This window comes from Erythranthe guttata, chromosome 14 (genome assembly GCF_056151865.1).
Source record: "Erythranthe guttata isolate IM_541 chromosome 14, IM_541, whole genome shotgun sequence".
Classification (NCBI taxonomy): Eukaryota; Viridiplantae; Streptophyta; class Magnoliopsida; order Lamiales; family Phrymaceae; genus Erythranthe; species Erythranthe guttata.
The window spans coordinates 2,767,304-2,781,374 of NC_142546.1; the positions used below are offsets into that span (position 1 = coordinate 2,767,304).

The 14,071-nt window shown below is 33.7% G+C and overlaps 3 protein-coding genes across 3 annotated transcripts; 1 reads left to right on the top strand and 2 right to left on the bottom strand.

Annotated features, from left to right (window-relative positions):
* The first annotated feature begins 300 nt into the window (after nucleotides 1-300).
* On the top strand, nucleotides 301-3,014 carry LOC105964253 (carboxyl-terminal peptidase, putative (DUF239)). Its single transcript, XM_012988778.2, has 7 exons — nucleotides 301-862; nucleotides 998-1,084; nucleotides 1,167-1,427; nucleotides 1,580-1,744; nucleotides 1,829-1,882; nucleotides 1,991-2,137; nucleotides 2,438-3,014. Exons 1-7 carry the CDS (start codon nucleotides 671-673, stop codon nucleotides 2,813-2,815), a joined length of 1,284 nt encoding a protein of 427 aa, XP_012844232.2. The 5' UTR covers nucleotides 301-670; the 3' UTR covers nucleotides 2,816-3,014.
* A 2,785-nt stretch (nucleotides 3,015-5,799) lies between these two features.
* On the bottom strand, nucleotides 5,800-7,978 carry LOC105964254 (uncharacterized). Its single transcript, XM_012988779.2, has 6 exons — nucleotides 7,708-7,978; nucleotides 7,522-7,574; nucleotides 7,132-7,369; nucleotides 6,373-6,664; nucleotides 6,210-6,287; nucleotides 5,800-6,114 (listed from the first exon to the last, which is right to left on the bottom strand). The coding sequence occupies exons 3-6, from the start codon at nucleotides 7,356-7,358 to the stop codon at nucleotides 6,064-6,066; spliced, it is 648 nt and encodes a 215-aa protein (XP_012844233.1). The 5' UTR covers nucleotides 7,359-7,369; nucleotides 7,522-7,574; nucleotides 7,708-7,978; the 3' UTR covers nucleotides 5,800-6,063.
* A 4,367-nt stretch (nucleotides 7,979-12,345) lies between these two features.
* On the bottom strand, nucleotides 12,346-14,045 carry LOC105964255 (uncharacterized). The gene is made up of 5 exons (XM_012988780.2): nucleotides 13,896-14,045; nucleotides 13,668-13,788; nucleotides 13,427-13,530; nucleotides 12,781-12,912; nucleotides 12,346-12,676 (listed from the first exon to the last, which is right to left on the bottom strand). Exons 1-5 carry the CDS (start codon nucleotides 13,896-13,898, stop codon nucleotides 12,650-12,652), a joined length of 387 nt encoding a protein of 128 aa, XP_012844234.1. The 5' UTR covers nucleotides 13,899-14,045; the 3' UTR covers nucleotides 12,346-12,649.
* Nucleotides 14,046-14,071: the final 26 nt, after the last annotated feature.

A 14,071-nucleotide genomic window follows, 5' to 3' on the forward strand; every position in this document is an offset into this window, starting at 1 on the left:
TACATTTTGTCTCTCATCTTTCATCAATTTGACAATTTTGGTAACTTTGTCGATCTAGTGTTAGTTCATCAGTTAATAAAGTGATGGGAACATGCTTGATTCCATTAGTAACAACGGAAAATTGACGAAAATGATAAAAAAAAATGTTCAATTATTAAAATATGAGGGACTAAATCTGTTTTTTGTTTACATAGGGGACTAAATGTGGAATTTAGGTAAACATGAGGGGAAAACAGTGTAATTTCCCAATAATAATAATAATAATAATAATAATAAAGAATAATAAATTAGTTGAACAGTATAAAAATCTTGAATTAAAAACACAGACATCTCATTCTCATCTCTGCATTCCAATTGGATTTTTCGAAGACACCCATCAAAGAAGAGAGAGAAACACACATCTAATTGAGAGAGATAGAGAGAGAAACAGAGGAGAGAGAGAGAGAGAGAGAGAGAGAGAGAGAGAGAGAGAGGGGTCGCTCTCAGTAACATCACAGGAAAACAACTCCTACAGAGAGAGGGGAAGGCAAAAAAAAAGGGGGTGGCGCAGGATAAGCAGAAGCAATGGTGTTGCTGCTGCTGCTGGTCTAACGTAAGCCTTCCGCGCAGGATAACTTCCACTTGGGGGTTTTTTTGGTTACTTGGAGCGGCGGTTGAGAGTGCTGCTACAATGGCATCAGCTGCGCATTTTAGCAACGGCTACCGTCGGTGGAGGAGACTGGTAAATGTATTCTTCTTGGTCCTTCTCTCGCTAACGTACGCCGCCGTCGCCGCCGGGAGATTACCTGCTTCTTCACGGCAGAAGCTTGAAGTTCAGAAGCACTTGAAAAGACTGAATAAACCCTCAATTAAAACCATTCAGGTCAAATAATACCCATTAATTATTACATGTTTGATGTTTCAGTTTCTCTCTCTAAAAATATTATAAAGATCGGTTTTTTATTTAATTTATTTCAATTCTCTAGCAAATTTGCTTAACACATGAATTTCTGAACAGAGCCCAGATGGAGATATAATCGACTGTGTTCACATCTCTCATCAGCCAGCTTTCGATCACCCTTTCCTCAAAGACCACAAAATCCAGGTCTTTATTAATTATTACATCTTTAATTTATCTTTTTTTTTTGCCTTTGTTCTTCAACTTTTATTTTCCTTTGCTTTTTCAGACAAGGCCCAGTTACCATCCAGAAGGGCTTTTTGATGAGAGCAAGATTTCTACAACGGAAGGGCCAAGAACAAACCCAATTACTCAGCTGTGGCACGTGAGCGGCACGTGCCCTGAGGACACAATCCCCATAAGAAGAACAAAAGAAGAAGATGTTTATAGGGCAAGCTCTGTGAAAAGATATGGTAAGAAGAAGCACAAAAGCTTCCCCAACAAGCCCAGGTCTGCAGATCCTGACCTCATTAATCAAAGTGGTCATCAGGTAAAATTTTTTTTTTTTTTTTATTATCAAGATTATCCTTTTTTCTTGATTTTTTTTAAACCCTTTCTTGATTTTGTTTGTGTTAAAGAAGTAAACCCTTTTCTTGATTTTGTTTTGGTGAATGATGATGTTGTTGTTATAATGAACAACAGCATGCAATAGCATATGTTGAAGGGGACAAGTACTATGGAGCAAAAGCAACTATTAATGTTTGGGAACCTAAGATACAACAGCCCAATGAATTCAGCTTGTCTCAGATTTGGGTTTTGGGTGGTTCTTTTGGTGAAGATCTTAACAGCATTGAAGCTGGTTGGCAGGTACACACACATATATATACATCAAGAATAAACAAGATTCTTGATTTTTGTCTTAATCTTTTAATGAATAAATTGGTTTTCCAGGTTAGCCCTGATCTCTATGGTGACAACAACACTAGGCTCTTCACTTATTGGACTGTAAGTTATTTTCCTGTATTAAATTAAAAAAAATATATATATATGTATATAAATATAAGCATATGTAATAATAAATTAATTGTGAATTTGTTGGTAATAAAATTGCAGAGTGATGCATACCAAGCAACAGGTTGTTACAACCTTCTGTGCTCAGGATTTATTCAAGTCAACAGTGAAATAGCAATGGGTGCAAGCATCTCACCTGTTTCTGCTTTTCGAAATTCACAATACGATATTAGCATTCTTATCTGGAAGGTATATTCCAAATAGCAATCGGAATCTTTCAAATTTTCTTTACCTAGATATCTTTTTTCTCCCTTACATGGTCTAAAAATCCAATCTTTTTCCCTTTTTTTGGCTAAAAAAAGAAACTTTATTGCAATTGAAGAACGAGGGGTCTCGATAAAACCTTGTTCAAACAAAAAAAATCCAATCTTTTTTCTTTTTTTTTTTGGCTAAAAAAGAAACTTTATTGCAATTGGAGAACGAGGGGTCTCGATAAAACCTTGTTCAAACCAAAAAAAATCCAATCTTGATTTTTTTTTTGTTATATAGGATCCGAAGGAGGGAAATTGGTGGATGCAATTTGGGAGTGACTTCGTATTGGGATATTGGCCGTCGTTCTTGTTTTCGTACTTGGCGGATAGTGCATCCATGATTGAGTGGGGTGGAGAAGTGGTGAACTCGGAGGCCGACGGGCAGCACACGTTGACTCAAATGGGGAGCGGTCATTTTCCGGAAGAAGGGTTCGGGAAATCGAGCTATTTTAGGAACATACAAGTTGTGGACAGCTCAAACAACCTTAAATCTCCAAAGGGACTCGGCACTTTCACCGAGCAGTCTAATTGCTACGATGTTCAGCCAGGTAGTAACGAGGATTGGGGCCATTTCTTTTACTATGGAGGCCCTGGTAGAAACCCTAATTGCCAATGAATGAGGGGTGAAGAAATAGAGTTCCTACCTCTATATCTCTATCTCTCTATCTCTATATGTATACCACTTTTTATTTTTTTATTTTATTTTTTTTAGTTTTGTTAGGTTTGTTTAGTAGATGTAGCCTTCTTGTATGGAAATTATTGACCAATTTGTCTTCTCTAAAAGAGTTGTTTATGCAAGTGAATTGGGGGGAAAAGTGGTCATGTTTCTTGAACATTGGAGGGAAAATTATTTATACATTAAAAAAATGTTGCGATGTCAATCGTATAGGTGCAGTAGCTAAATCTACACCATCGGGCGTTAATTTGTAACTAATGCGAAATTGGCAATGAACTTGGATCATTTGACATTGTGTTGTCTCTCTAAATTTTTATGTGAGACAATTCATAACTTCACATACAAAATCAATTCTACAAAAGCTCTCATTGTCAAACTCTTTTTTAGGGTTTTGAGTTCTTCAATGAATCTTTCTTATTTTGTCAACCGAAGGACAATTTTACTTCATTACTTTGGACCATACAGTACTAAATGCTAGTTTGTCAATAAATAAATAATAAAAAAAAAATAAAAAAAAAGAAGAAGAAAAACCTAACCCTCTTTTGATTGGGGGTTGATGGGATGGGGATGGGGCCCTCTAATTTGATATGTTTGAAAACGATTTAATCCCTCAAAAAAAAAAAAAAAAGAAAAAAATGGAAAAATGAGGCCAGTTGGACGATATTTATATGTGGAACAAAACTATATATATTTTTTATTTCATTTTTTCTAGGCATAATCTCGATCACACCCTTGAAATATTGCATTTTGGTATTTTGGACCCTCGAAAATAATTAAATAGTACTATGCACCAGTGAAACACAATAAATCATTCACAATGCACCCTAAAAAATAATAAATTATTCACAATGCACCATGAATTGATTTTTAAAGTTTTACAGAATACAAAAATACCAGTGAAATATTAAATTACCTTCACAGCTTTAAAAGTCATTTGGAATGCATTGTGCATGATTTATTGTATTTTAAGAGTGCAAAGTGCTACTAATTTTTTTTAGGTGTAAAGTGCCAAAATACAATATTTTAAGGGTGCAAAATGGGATTAAGCCTTTTTTTATATATAATTTCTTTTGGGGTAAATTCCACTTTCCTCCCTTGTACTTTGACTCAATATCACTTTATCCCCTTCTATTCTCGATTGCATCGATTTGTCCCCATGTACTTGAAAAGTTGTCTCAATGTGGTCCTCGCTTCCAACCTTTGACCTTAACACTGTTTGATCGAAGTCTGAAAATTACAAAAAAAATCACCCCTCCCAGTTTAAATAATTATTTAAAAAAAATCATAAAAATTAAAAATAAATTGTGGCTGGCGTCGCAGACTTTGTTTTCTCGTTATCTTGAATTTTTCTTATTATTATTATTATTTTTTTTTTCTTTAAAAATTATTTAAACTGGGACATTTGACATTTTTGTAATTTCAGAGCCTAGATCAAACGGTGTTAAGGTCAAATGTCTGACAACTAACACAGAGAGCAACATTGTGACAATTTTTCAAGTGCAGGGGGCAAATCGATGCAATCGAGAGTAGAAGGGGATAAAGTAATACCAAACCAAAATACGAGGGGAAAGTGGAATTCACCCTTTCTTTTGAGTATAAACTTTTTCCCCATTCGGATTATTGGTGCATTTCCTTTCTGTAAAGAATCTCCCCCAGGCTACCACTACTCTCTAAACGGACCTCAAAAGTAGTTATGAAATCTAATAATTATGTAAGAATATAAAGAATACTTCTGGACAAGTCCTTAGCAAAGTAGTAATCAAAATTCTATTACAAGCCCAATTGAACTAATTCATTATGCATAGGCCCAAGTTGGTTAGTATTGGAGTTCTATGCAACAAGATTTGATTTGTAACTTATGTGAGCAATTTATTTGATTTGATTTGATTTGATTAGTAAATCTCCAAGGAATATACTTAAGATTGCATCTTGAAATTAACTTTGAGTAGGATTCTCAAGAATTCTTAACACCATAATATAACTAACCAACTATGGCTGGAATTGGAACGAAACTTCTGATTTTCGTCATTTTCGATCAGAAAATTTCTAATTTTACAGTTTCATACATATTTTATATTGTTTGGTACTCATTCAGAATGACGTGTAATCCCCTTTTGTCTAGTGTACAGTTCAAAAATTCAAGATGGTGGCGCCTCTAATCAGAAACTAGCACCAAGTCACATTTACACAAACCCAGAAACCCTAGTTCTACCCAACACTCACACTGAGTTGACTCACCAACATATACACAGTCAACCTGTCAAATGGAACGCTCTCACGCTCAATAAACCATAGTTTTCTCTCATTCGCAAACTCAATCACTCACATAAGGAAATTGAAAAAAAAAAAAGAAAAAATCCGGAAATGCGTATAGAACTATAGATTAGTGTTACATTTGTCTCTCTCTCTCGTGACAATACAAATAGGCACATAACCAATAGTAAAAGACATCAAAGCTGCTCCTCAGACAAAATCAGCCATGTTTTCCGAAAATTCTGTAAAGAGTTGATCGACAAAGACAAGCTGATGATGGAAGTACTGTTCATAGATAGAGGGAGAAAGGAAGAGAGAGAAGTGGCCCATTCAAAACTCAGTACAACATCAAATTGAGTTAGAAAGATTTGAAAAAAAATGAGGTTTTCCAATTGCCAAAAATGGCTTTTATGCAACTTCTACTTTTCCAGAGTATATGTACTAGAACAGCATCAAATTTTGTTATTCTTTCCAATAAAAGAACTTTCAAACCTAATTTCGTCACCTCAATCTAAGCCCAATACAATATTATCTCTAGGTTTCTATTTGATAACCTACATTTAGTAAAAAAACACCCTGGAAATAGACAAAATCTCAGATAATATTTAAATCAAGAACTGTGTGAACAAACCGAGAGCTACTTCGAATATAAATCAAGAAAATAAGTGCAATTAAATGGACTAAAAGCAATTTTTTTTACGAATAAGGGGGGGCTGCATGCAAATTGCACGAGCAGTTCAGAGTAGAGCTACAACCCGACAAATGGGAGTATGCATGACAGGAATGGTGGTGAAAAACTTCACTACATTGCTATAACACCCCTGCACTATGCTAAAATTACAACCTCTCCGATTTCTACACGACTGCATATTCCAAAAATGAAACCAAGAAAAATAAGAAGAAAATTTTGATCTTTTTTCCTCACAGAAAAGCCGTTATTCCGAATCACTTTCGATGCTTCCCATTGCTTTCAATCCTCTAGGTTTCTGCAGAAAAAAAATCCGGATAAACCTATATCGAAAATGGGAATGGGCAAAATAAACGAAGAATCAAGAAAATATTGAGATGAGATTCTTATTACCTTCTTAGAAGTTTTCTTCTCTCTTACTTCGTACCTCTCTTGGCACAAATCCGATAACCATGCCCCGGGACTAACCAACTACAAAAAAATATAAATATATTTTTAGACAACCTTAAATCAAACAAACATAAAATTTCATTTGTCATACAAAAAAAAAACATACCAAAATGGTTCTTTGGACCAACTTGGCTCGTTTCTTGGGCCTTTGAGGCGGTTTACAACCTTTCATGGCCATAAAATCTTCCTCCTTTTCTTTACTCGATAGCGAAATAAGCAACTTCGGCCAGACGACTTTTCGGTTTTCCTCCTTTGGATTTGCAAACAAAGCCTTGCTACTACTATCATCGAATCCACCGGACCCCCTCGTGGTATAATACCTGTCTTCCTTCTCCGGCGATAAGGAAGTCGATGCTTTACGACTGTCGTTTAAAATAGATCTACTCATTCCCGATTCCCTGAAGTTAAAAAGAGTTTGTTAAAACTTATTACTTGAACATCAAACTCGGCTAAACGAGAGTTCTTTTATATCCCATTTACTCTTTCCTCCAAGAAAACCTCATTACAACGAACAACTACCCTTTTCTAACTACAAACAACTACGTGGATCTTAACCAACATTACAACGAACAACCCAGCAAGATTCTCTAACCAACATATTCCGCGAGTTTCGTTTACAAAAAAAGTTCAAATTAGACGAACAAAAAGCAAGGAAATTTGGTAAAGCACCATCCTTTATACTTAGAATTTAAAATTAACCCTAAAATAATAACCGGAAACCAAATCTAGGGGCAGTAAATCGAAAAAGCAAAAAAAATTAAGCAAATAAATGTCTCAAAAGAATTAAACAATTATTCAAAATATAAAAAACATTAAAAAAAAAAAAAGACGAAAGATTCGATCTTTTTTTCAGAAATCTCGTTACCGATGAGGACGAAGAGGAGATGGAACCGGAGGAAGAGAATGCCCAACATCTTTACTGTTATGATTAACATTGTTATTATTATCCACAACTCTTGAAGTAATTTTCTTCTTCACCACACCACCACCACCACCACTACCGCCGCCGCCGTCTGATTTTCCGTTCAAAGATGAGTCTTTTACTTTCACACACCTCAGCCTCTTTCTATTACCCCACTGCAACTTATCCATGATGAAGAAATCTGCAGAAATTCAAAAGCACCCCCATTTGAGATCTTTCACTTATACACACAAACTCAAACACACACACAGAAACAGAGAGATACACACATAAATATAGATACAAATGTAGTACTGATTAAAAAACAAGAAATTGAAGAAAAGTCAAACCCACCTCAAGATCTGTGAAAAATTACAGTTCCAATTGAGATTCAACCCAAGTTTAACCTGTATTCAAAAACCCACCAACAAATCAGCACACAATCCCATGCAAATAATTAATAAATAAACTACAAGAACAAGAGAGAGATATACATAGAGAGAGAGAAAGAGAGGGTAGAGAGAGAGAGAGAGAGATTACAAGAAGAATGAGAGAGAGCCTTTCTTGTTTCAAAACACAGCATCCATCTGTTTCTTGGTACACAAAAACTATGTCAAAAAGGGTTAGATTGTATCACTGCTGCAGATTTATTATTTTTCTCTCTTACGATGAAATGAAAATTTTCTTGCAATTTTGCTGTGTAATAACAACAATGTCTTTTCTTCTTCTTCTTTGTTTCTCTCTCTGTATTATAATCTCTCTCTTTTGTGAGAGTTGAGCCTCAATTTGTGAGTTTTAATTGTGAAGAGAGAAAAGAAAAGAAATAAAAATTGAGTCTTTATTGGATGAAGTGGGGTGGGATTGAGGGAAAGGAATCTGCGCCGTTGGATGCTGAATGGACGGTGTGATGGGTTTCCCTCCAACTGGCCCCCTGTTAATGGAGCGTCGATGAGATATTAGTCACGTGGCTTTCACGCGCTGAGATTTTGTCTAAAAAGGCCATTTTTTGGCCCGGTATATGTGACCTTTGCGAAATTTTATTTATTGGGCTTTTTTTATATTTATGTAGGCTTATAGTTGTGATTAATTACCATTTAGGCCCACTAGTGAAGCCCTACTAAAAATCCTTTTTAAATAGGGTAAATTACGGCCAACACCCTGAGGTAAGGTCTAATTATGAAACAACCCCTCTTCTTTGGGTAATTACAACCATCCTTCAACTATGAATTTTCTTATACGTCCATCCTTATGGTGTCAAGTTCAACATAATCTTGCAGATTCTGTGAAACGTTCTCTAATTTGTACTCGTTTTGTGCAAAAAAATGCAGTTTCTCATGCACCACAATCTGATAATTACAAGTCAAAAGATACATCTTATGATCATCTTGTTTCATTATGTGGAGCTCGGATGTGGTAAAATACAAACAGGAGAATATTCCAGAAGATCCCACTAAATTTGACACTGAAAAAGTAGACGTGTAAAAGGGGTTGTAATTACCTAAATATAATAATTTTTTTCCATGATTTAACATTACCTCAGGGGCGGCAGTAATTTATAATGTAAGATGGAATATCAAATTGGAACAAGATTCTGTTGTTACTCAATAACTAGTGTGTTCTCTAAATCTAACAATAGTAAACAATTGTTGTGGCAAATTATAAAATTAATTAATTAATTAAATTTTCTAAGATGAAGCTTTCTAGTATCTTTTGGCGATTCCATTTGTACCTACCAACTTATTTGTTACGCATTAAGTCCTACCAAAACTAGTTTATTCGTAACTAACTAAATGGCCCTTCATTTACTCTTTCTAACTTTTATTATTATGTCTTGTATTTTAGGTTAGAATTATGTTTAACCAATGTTTTCAAATTATGTTCTCAGGTCCAACTGGTTCAACCGCCACTCGTCGACTACGTCAGTCCGAGCAGACGTACAAACCCATAAAATTATAAAATCCGGGTCAAATTACAAGGACTAATGAGAAATCCGGTTGACCCGGCCAAAATCGAACACAAAAAACAGTTACATGTGAATATTATTGCCCTCTCTATCTCGCATGAGTGACAACGTCACGCATGAAATTATTTTCTTTTGAAATTGAAAAATCATACACAAACTACTAAAATTTAGAAACTTATAGACAATCTAATTTGAATTTCAAATTCAAGTAGGATAATTAATATCACAACTTTACAATATAGCTTCAAATGTGCTCAAGTAGATGTTCTACTTTGGTATCAATTCTCGTTAATAGAGTTGCATGGTACGTAGCCTCTACCATTAAAATAAACATCTAGGGTTTCGAATCCTGCTTCTCACCCTATTTCTCTAATTTGTAACAGGATTACTTCACTGGCAGTGGCGGAGCCACCCTTTGGCAAGGGTGGGCTCCAGCCCACTCTCATTTTTTTAAAATTTATACCATATATTATATCTATATATAATTAGCCCCCCAAATAGTTTAATTTAGCCCACCCAAGTAATTTAGTTTAGCTTATCTATCAAAAAATTTATGTTATATTAGTTGAAGTTTATAATTTGTAGTTATTTAATGCTATTTTATGTTAATGAATCAAAAAAAAAATCGGGGGCGCTGCCCCCGAACCCCCGTTAATGTTAAGCCCACCCTATCTCAAATTCCTGGCTCCGCCACTGTTCACTGGTGAGTTAAATATTTCAATCTTGAAAAATTGAGCAACCTATAATAAATTTATACACAAATATCAAACAAAACAAATAGCAATTAAAAAAAAACTTTTAAAGAAAGTATATATGAAATGAGAGTGTAGGAGGGGCCTCAACCCTACTTGTTATTATCTTGTTCAAACTTACTCTTCACGTTGCCTTAAATTGATAATAATTTAAATTTTCCTCCATCTAATAATAAATATTGAGTTTTTCTTTTTTCACCAAACAATTGTCCACTTTGAGAAAATCCCAAATCAAATATATTTTCCACCAATTAAGTTATTGTGACTTCTATCTATTTATTATTATTTTTTTAGAATGATAAAATGTGAAAAAAAAAAAGTTATTTATGGGAGATATAAACAATCCTAGTAGAACAAAATATAAAAACATAAATTTAATTTTCAAAATATATATACTAGAAAAATTAAGTTTTTTTGAGTTAATTAAACAAAGTGTGACAGCTCAATAGTGTTGTATACGAGGGAAAAAGCTTCAAATACAGCCCATTTTTAATTTATTATTATTGTTAATTACAGTGAAAAATAATAATTAATTAGTCCAAAAGCTAAAGAAAAAAATGAAAAAAAACAAAAAAAGTTGTTAAGAAAACAGCTTAAGCTTTGTGGTTTTCGCTTTGAAGACAGCTGTGTTTCCAAGTAATTCCGTCTTGGACACTCTGTCACTTCTCGGGCAGCCCGGGCAGCCAACCCCCCACTCATTTATCACCTATATACCATTAATTTTTTATTTTATATATATTTTTTAAGTAAATATTAATATTAAACACCCTAATATTATCAGAAATATTCAAGAATTAATAAGGGAGAGTTCAAATTTTCGTCTCTTATTAATAATATTAAGAATTGTTAAAACTATTTTATCTCCTATTTTTAAGTTTATTTTCTCTAATTTTTATTTGCTTCATTTATTTAATGATCAATTTCATATTATGATAATTAAGTTTATATATATATTTTTGGGATGAGTTTGTATTATTAAATTTGTATAAATATTAATTGGGTTACCGATATCACTAATAAATTTTATTATAATTGTTATTGTCATATATTAAACTAATAATTATTTTCAATATTGAAATGTTATCCCGTTCATCGCACGGGGCAAACTGCTAGTATATGATAAAATAATAACACGAATCCCGGTTCAGAAAATTAAAAAAAAAAATATTTAAAAATTATGATTCGATATCACAAATTTTATAACAAGTGTAACTAAATTAATATATACGAGTATGATTTGTTTATTATTAAAAAAATAAAAACCTTCGTGTGTGAACAAAGGGAATCAGTAGTAGTGGAACACTCGTCTCGGGCAGCTGCCCGTATTTTCTTCTGCTGTATATATAAACCCCCTAACTTTGTTTCTTCTCTACGCCATCAATAATATTTCATATTTTCATCTCCAAATCAAAAACACACACAAACACATTCTTGTGAGTGTATATATTTATATATACATACATACAAATGGAGGCCATGAAGATGAAGATGTTGGCTGTTGCATTGATGATCGTCATGCTGATGTCACTCTCCGCCACCAGCGGCGTTGCCGCCGCCGGTGCTCCGGCACCCGCCCCCACCTCCGACGCCACCGCCGCATTCGTCCCGACTATCGTGGCATCCTTTGCCGCCATGGCCTTCGCTCTTCTCTTCTGATAAAAACTATGAAATTATGGTTTGTTTAATTTCTACTTTCTTGAAGTAGATATGTTACATTTTTTTTGGTAATTAATTATTATGTCCAGTTTTTCTGTCAATTTGTATTTCCTTTTTATTTTTTTGTGGGATTATATATTGGTTGGAGTGTATCATTGTCTCGTATAGTATATGATAAAATATTAATAAGAGATCTTGTATTCAATATTAATAACTAAATGAAATTATTTTGCTTTAATTAAATATTTTGATTGTTTTTTTTTCATTTTCACGAGTGAAAAATGACAAATTAAATTGTTATTTTCTTCTACCTCTAACCTAATTTCGAGCATAAAAAGTACGAGATAACAAAAATTTCATACTGAATAGATAAAAATAATAATTTGACATTCGACATCCTAGAAATATACCACTAAAAAAAATTAAATTACATCCTAAAAATATACCACAAAAATATTAAATTACCTTCCTTGATTTTAAAAATTCATTCAGAGTATATTTACGTATGATTTATTATGTTTCAAATACATCAAATACAAAACATACATCAAATACATAAATAAAAAGATTGTACACTCTACTATTTTGACTCTTTATTCAAGAATCAAGAACAAAAGATTTCTTAATACCCATTTAAAATCTAATTAAATTTATGTTAAATCTAATAGTAGCACATGGGTTTGCAGAAAGTTAAGATTAAAATAAAGCTAAACTCCAACTCAAAAGACATAATAAACAGAAGAAACATAATTAAAGGTTATCTGATTTCTAATAAGCCAACCACCACATGCAATAAAAAGGCCTCAATTAGCTTCTAAGAAAACCACACTTCATTCGATATAACGGATCCAGACAGAAACTTCAACCGATAAAACGAACAACGAAATCCTCATAACATGTAACCAAATAAGTCATATCCTCATTTTTCATGTTTGATTAGTACATAGAAACACTACTACGAATTCATTTCGTCCGAAAAAAAAATAATAAACAAAAAGATAAAAACCGACAGAGAGAAAATCCCTTGCAACGGGGATAAACTCACTCAGTCAAAGCCTCGGGGGTGGTGGCTCCAGAGGCCCATCACGCTGGCAAAAGGGCTTTTACAGAATCAGATCAGAAGCTTCTCGATGGCATCCTGTAATTTATGCCAAAAGTAAAGAATTAATTTTAATACTAACATAATTAAGAAATACTAATGGTTGTTTCAAGAAGCAATTTGCAAATTAAATTTTAAATTACCTTCAATTGTTGTATTTGAGATTTCAACTGGCTATGATCGTTGCTAGTGACTGAACATGCAATAACCGGTCGGGTAACTCCACACGCCCGACCAAGTGCTTGCTTAGATGGAACGAATACATACGGAACATTCTGCAATCATCGTCACTTTATTTATTATTATTTTTCCGTCACCGACAATTACCACAAATTTACTAAATAAATAAATAAAAACTGCCAGATAATCCAACACTCTCGAAATACAATTAGTCATTTCATGAATATTTAAAGTCGTTTCGACCTCGTACATTGTAGAATAGATACACATAAATTCTGAATAAAACGAGAAGAAACGAGGCAACTAATCAGAAATTTAACGAAAATGAGCATTTTTCTTGATAATTAAAGCCGTTCCTACCTCGCACAATCTATAATAGATAGAATAGCATCACTTAAATTCTGAATAAAAACGAGAAGAAACGAGCCAACCAACCAGCAATTTAACGAAACGGAACATCTTTCATCACTCAATAAATATATGAATTATTATCCCAGAACGCACGATAAACTTAGCCCTAAACATAAATCAATATTTTCACACACACACACACACAAAAGTTGAATTTCAAAATATTTTAAACAACAATTGAATTGAAATTAGGGTTACCTTATCTTCAGCTAAGAGTGGAAGGTGAAGAAGGATTTCAAGGGGCTCTGCATCAGCTGCCATAACAACGAACTCAGAAATCCCTCTGTTCAAAGTCTTTGTTGCTGCAATAAATAAATTCACCACAACCCAAACAGTTCACTAATTAATTCAATTCAAACATGAAAACAGAAAATAAAAAAAAAAAACCTAAAAATAAAGGGGAAAATTAAAAATGATGAGAGAGAAAAAAAAAACAGACCTTCATTAGCACCTTTCTTGAGTTGTTTGTAATTGGCGGCTTGTTGAACCAAGTCAAGGATTGTTATGCTGAGCTGCGCATCCGCCAATGGGTAAGCTTTTGGGTTCACTGTTTCTGCAGTCTACACACACACACACACACACAAAAACACGCACAAGTTATTGCAAAATTGAAGAGATAATTTGTAAGAATTAAAACTTGAAACGAAGATTGAAGAGGGGGTTTTACCATGATGGCGGAGAATTGTAGCACAGCTTGTGAGAGACGGAGATTCAACGGAGAAAATTTATAGGGATTTGAAAATTGGGAGTGAAATTTAGGGTTTAGTGTTTTGGTATTATATCGGTAGGGTTTAGGTCATTTGGGGCTGATGGGCTCATTTGAAAAAATTGTTTAATTGTTAT

Excerpts from the sequence above, each read along its gene's own strand:
- LOC105964253 (XM_012988778.2), top strand. The coding sequence starts at position 671 with ATGGCATCAGCTGCGCATTTTAGCAACGGCTACCGTCGGTGGAGGAGA. Across the intron at positions 863-997 it reads CCTCAATTAAAACCATTCAG|AGCCCAGATGGAGATATAAT; the intron begins GTCAAATAATAC and ends ATTTCTGAACAG. Across the intron at positions 1,085-1,166 it reads TCAAAGACCACAAAATCCAG|ACAAGGCCCAGTTACCATCC; the intron begins GTCTTTATTAAT and ends TTGCTTTTTCAG.
- LOC105964254 (XM_012988779.2), bottom strand. The coding sequence starts at position 7,358 with ATGGATAAGTTGCAGTGGGGTAATAGAAAGAGGCTGAGGTGTGTGAAA. Across the intron at positions 6,665-7,131 it reads TCTCCTCTTCGTCCTCATCG|GGAATCGGGAATGAGTAGAT; the intron begins GTAACGAGATTT and ends TTTTAACTTCAG. Across the intron at positions 6,115-6,209 it reads AGAAGAAAACTTCTAAGAAG|AAACCTAGAGGATTGAAAGC; the intron begins GTAATAAGAATC and ends TTTTTTCTGCAG.
- LOC105964255 (XM_012988780.2), bottom strand. Across the intron at positions 13,531-13,667 it reads CAAGAAAGGTGCTAATGAAG|CAACAAAGACTTTGAACAGA; the intron begins GTCTGTTTTTTT and ends TATTTATTGCAG. Across the intron at positions 12,913-13,426 it reads CACTCTTAGCTGAAGATAAG|AATGTTCCGTATGTATTCGT; the intron begins GTAACCCTAATT and ends CGATGATTGCAG.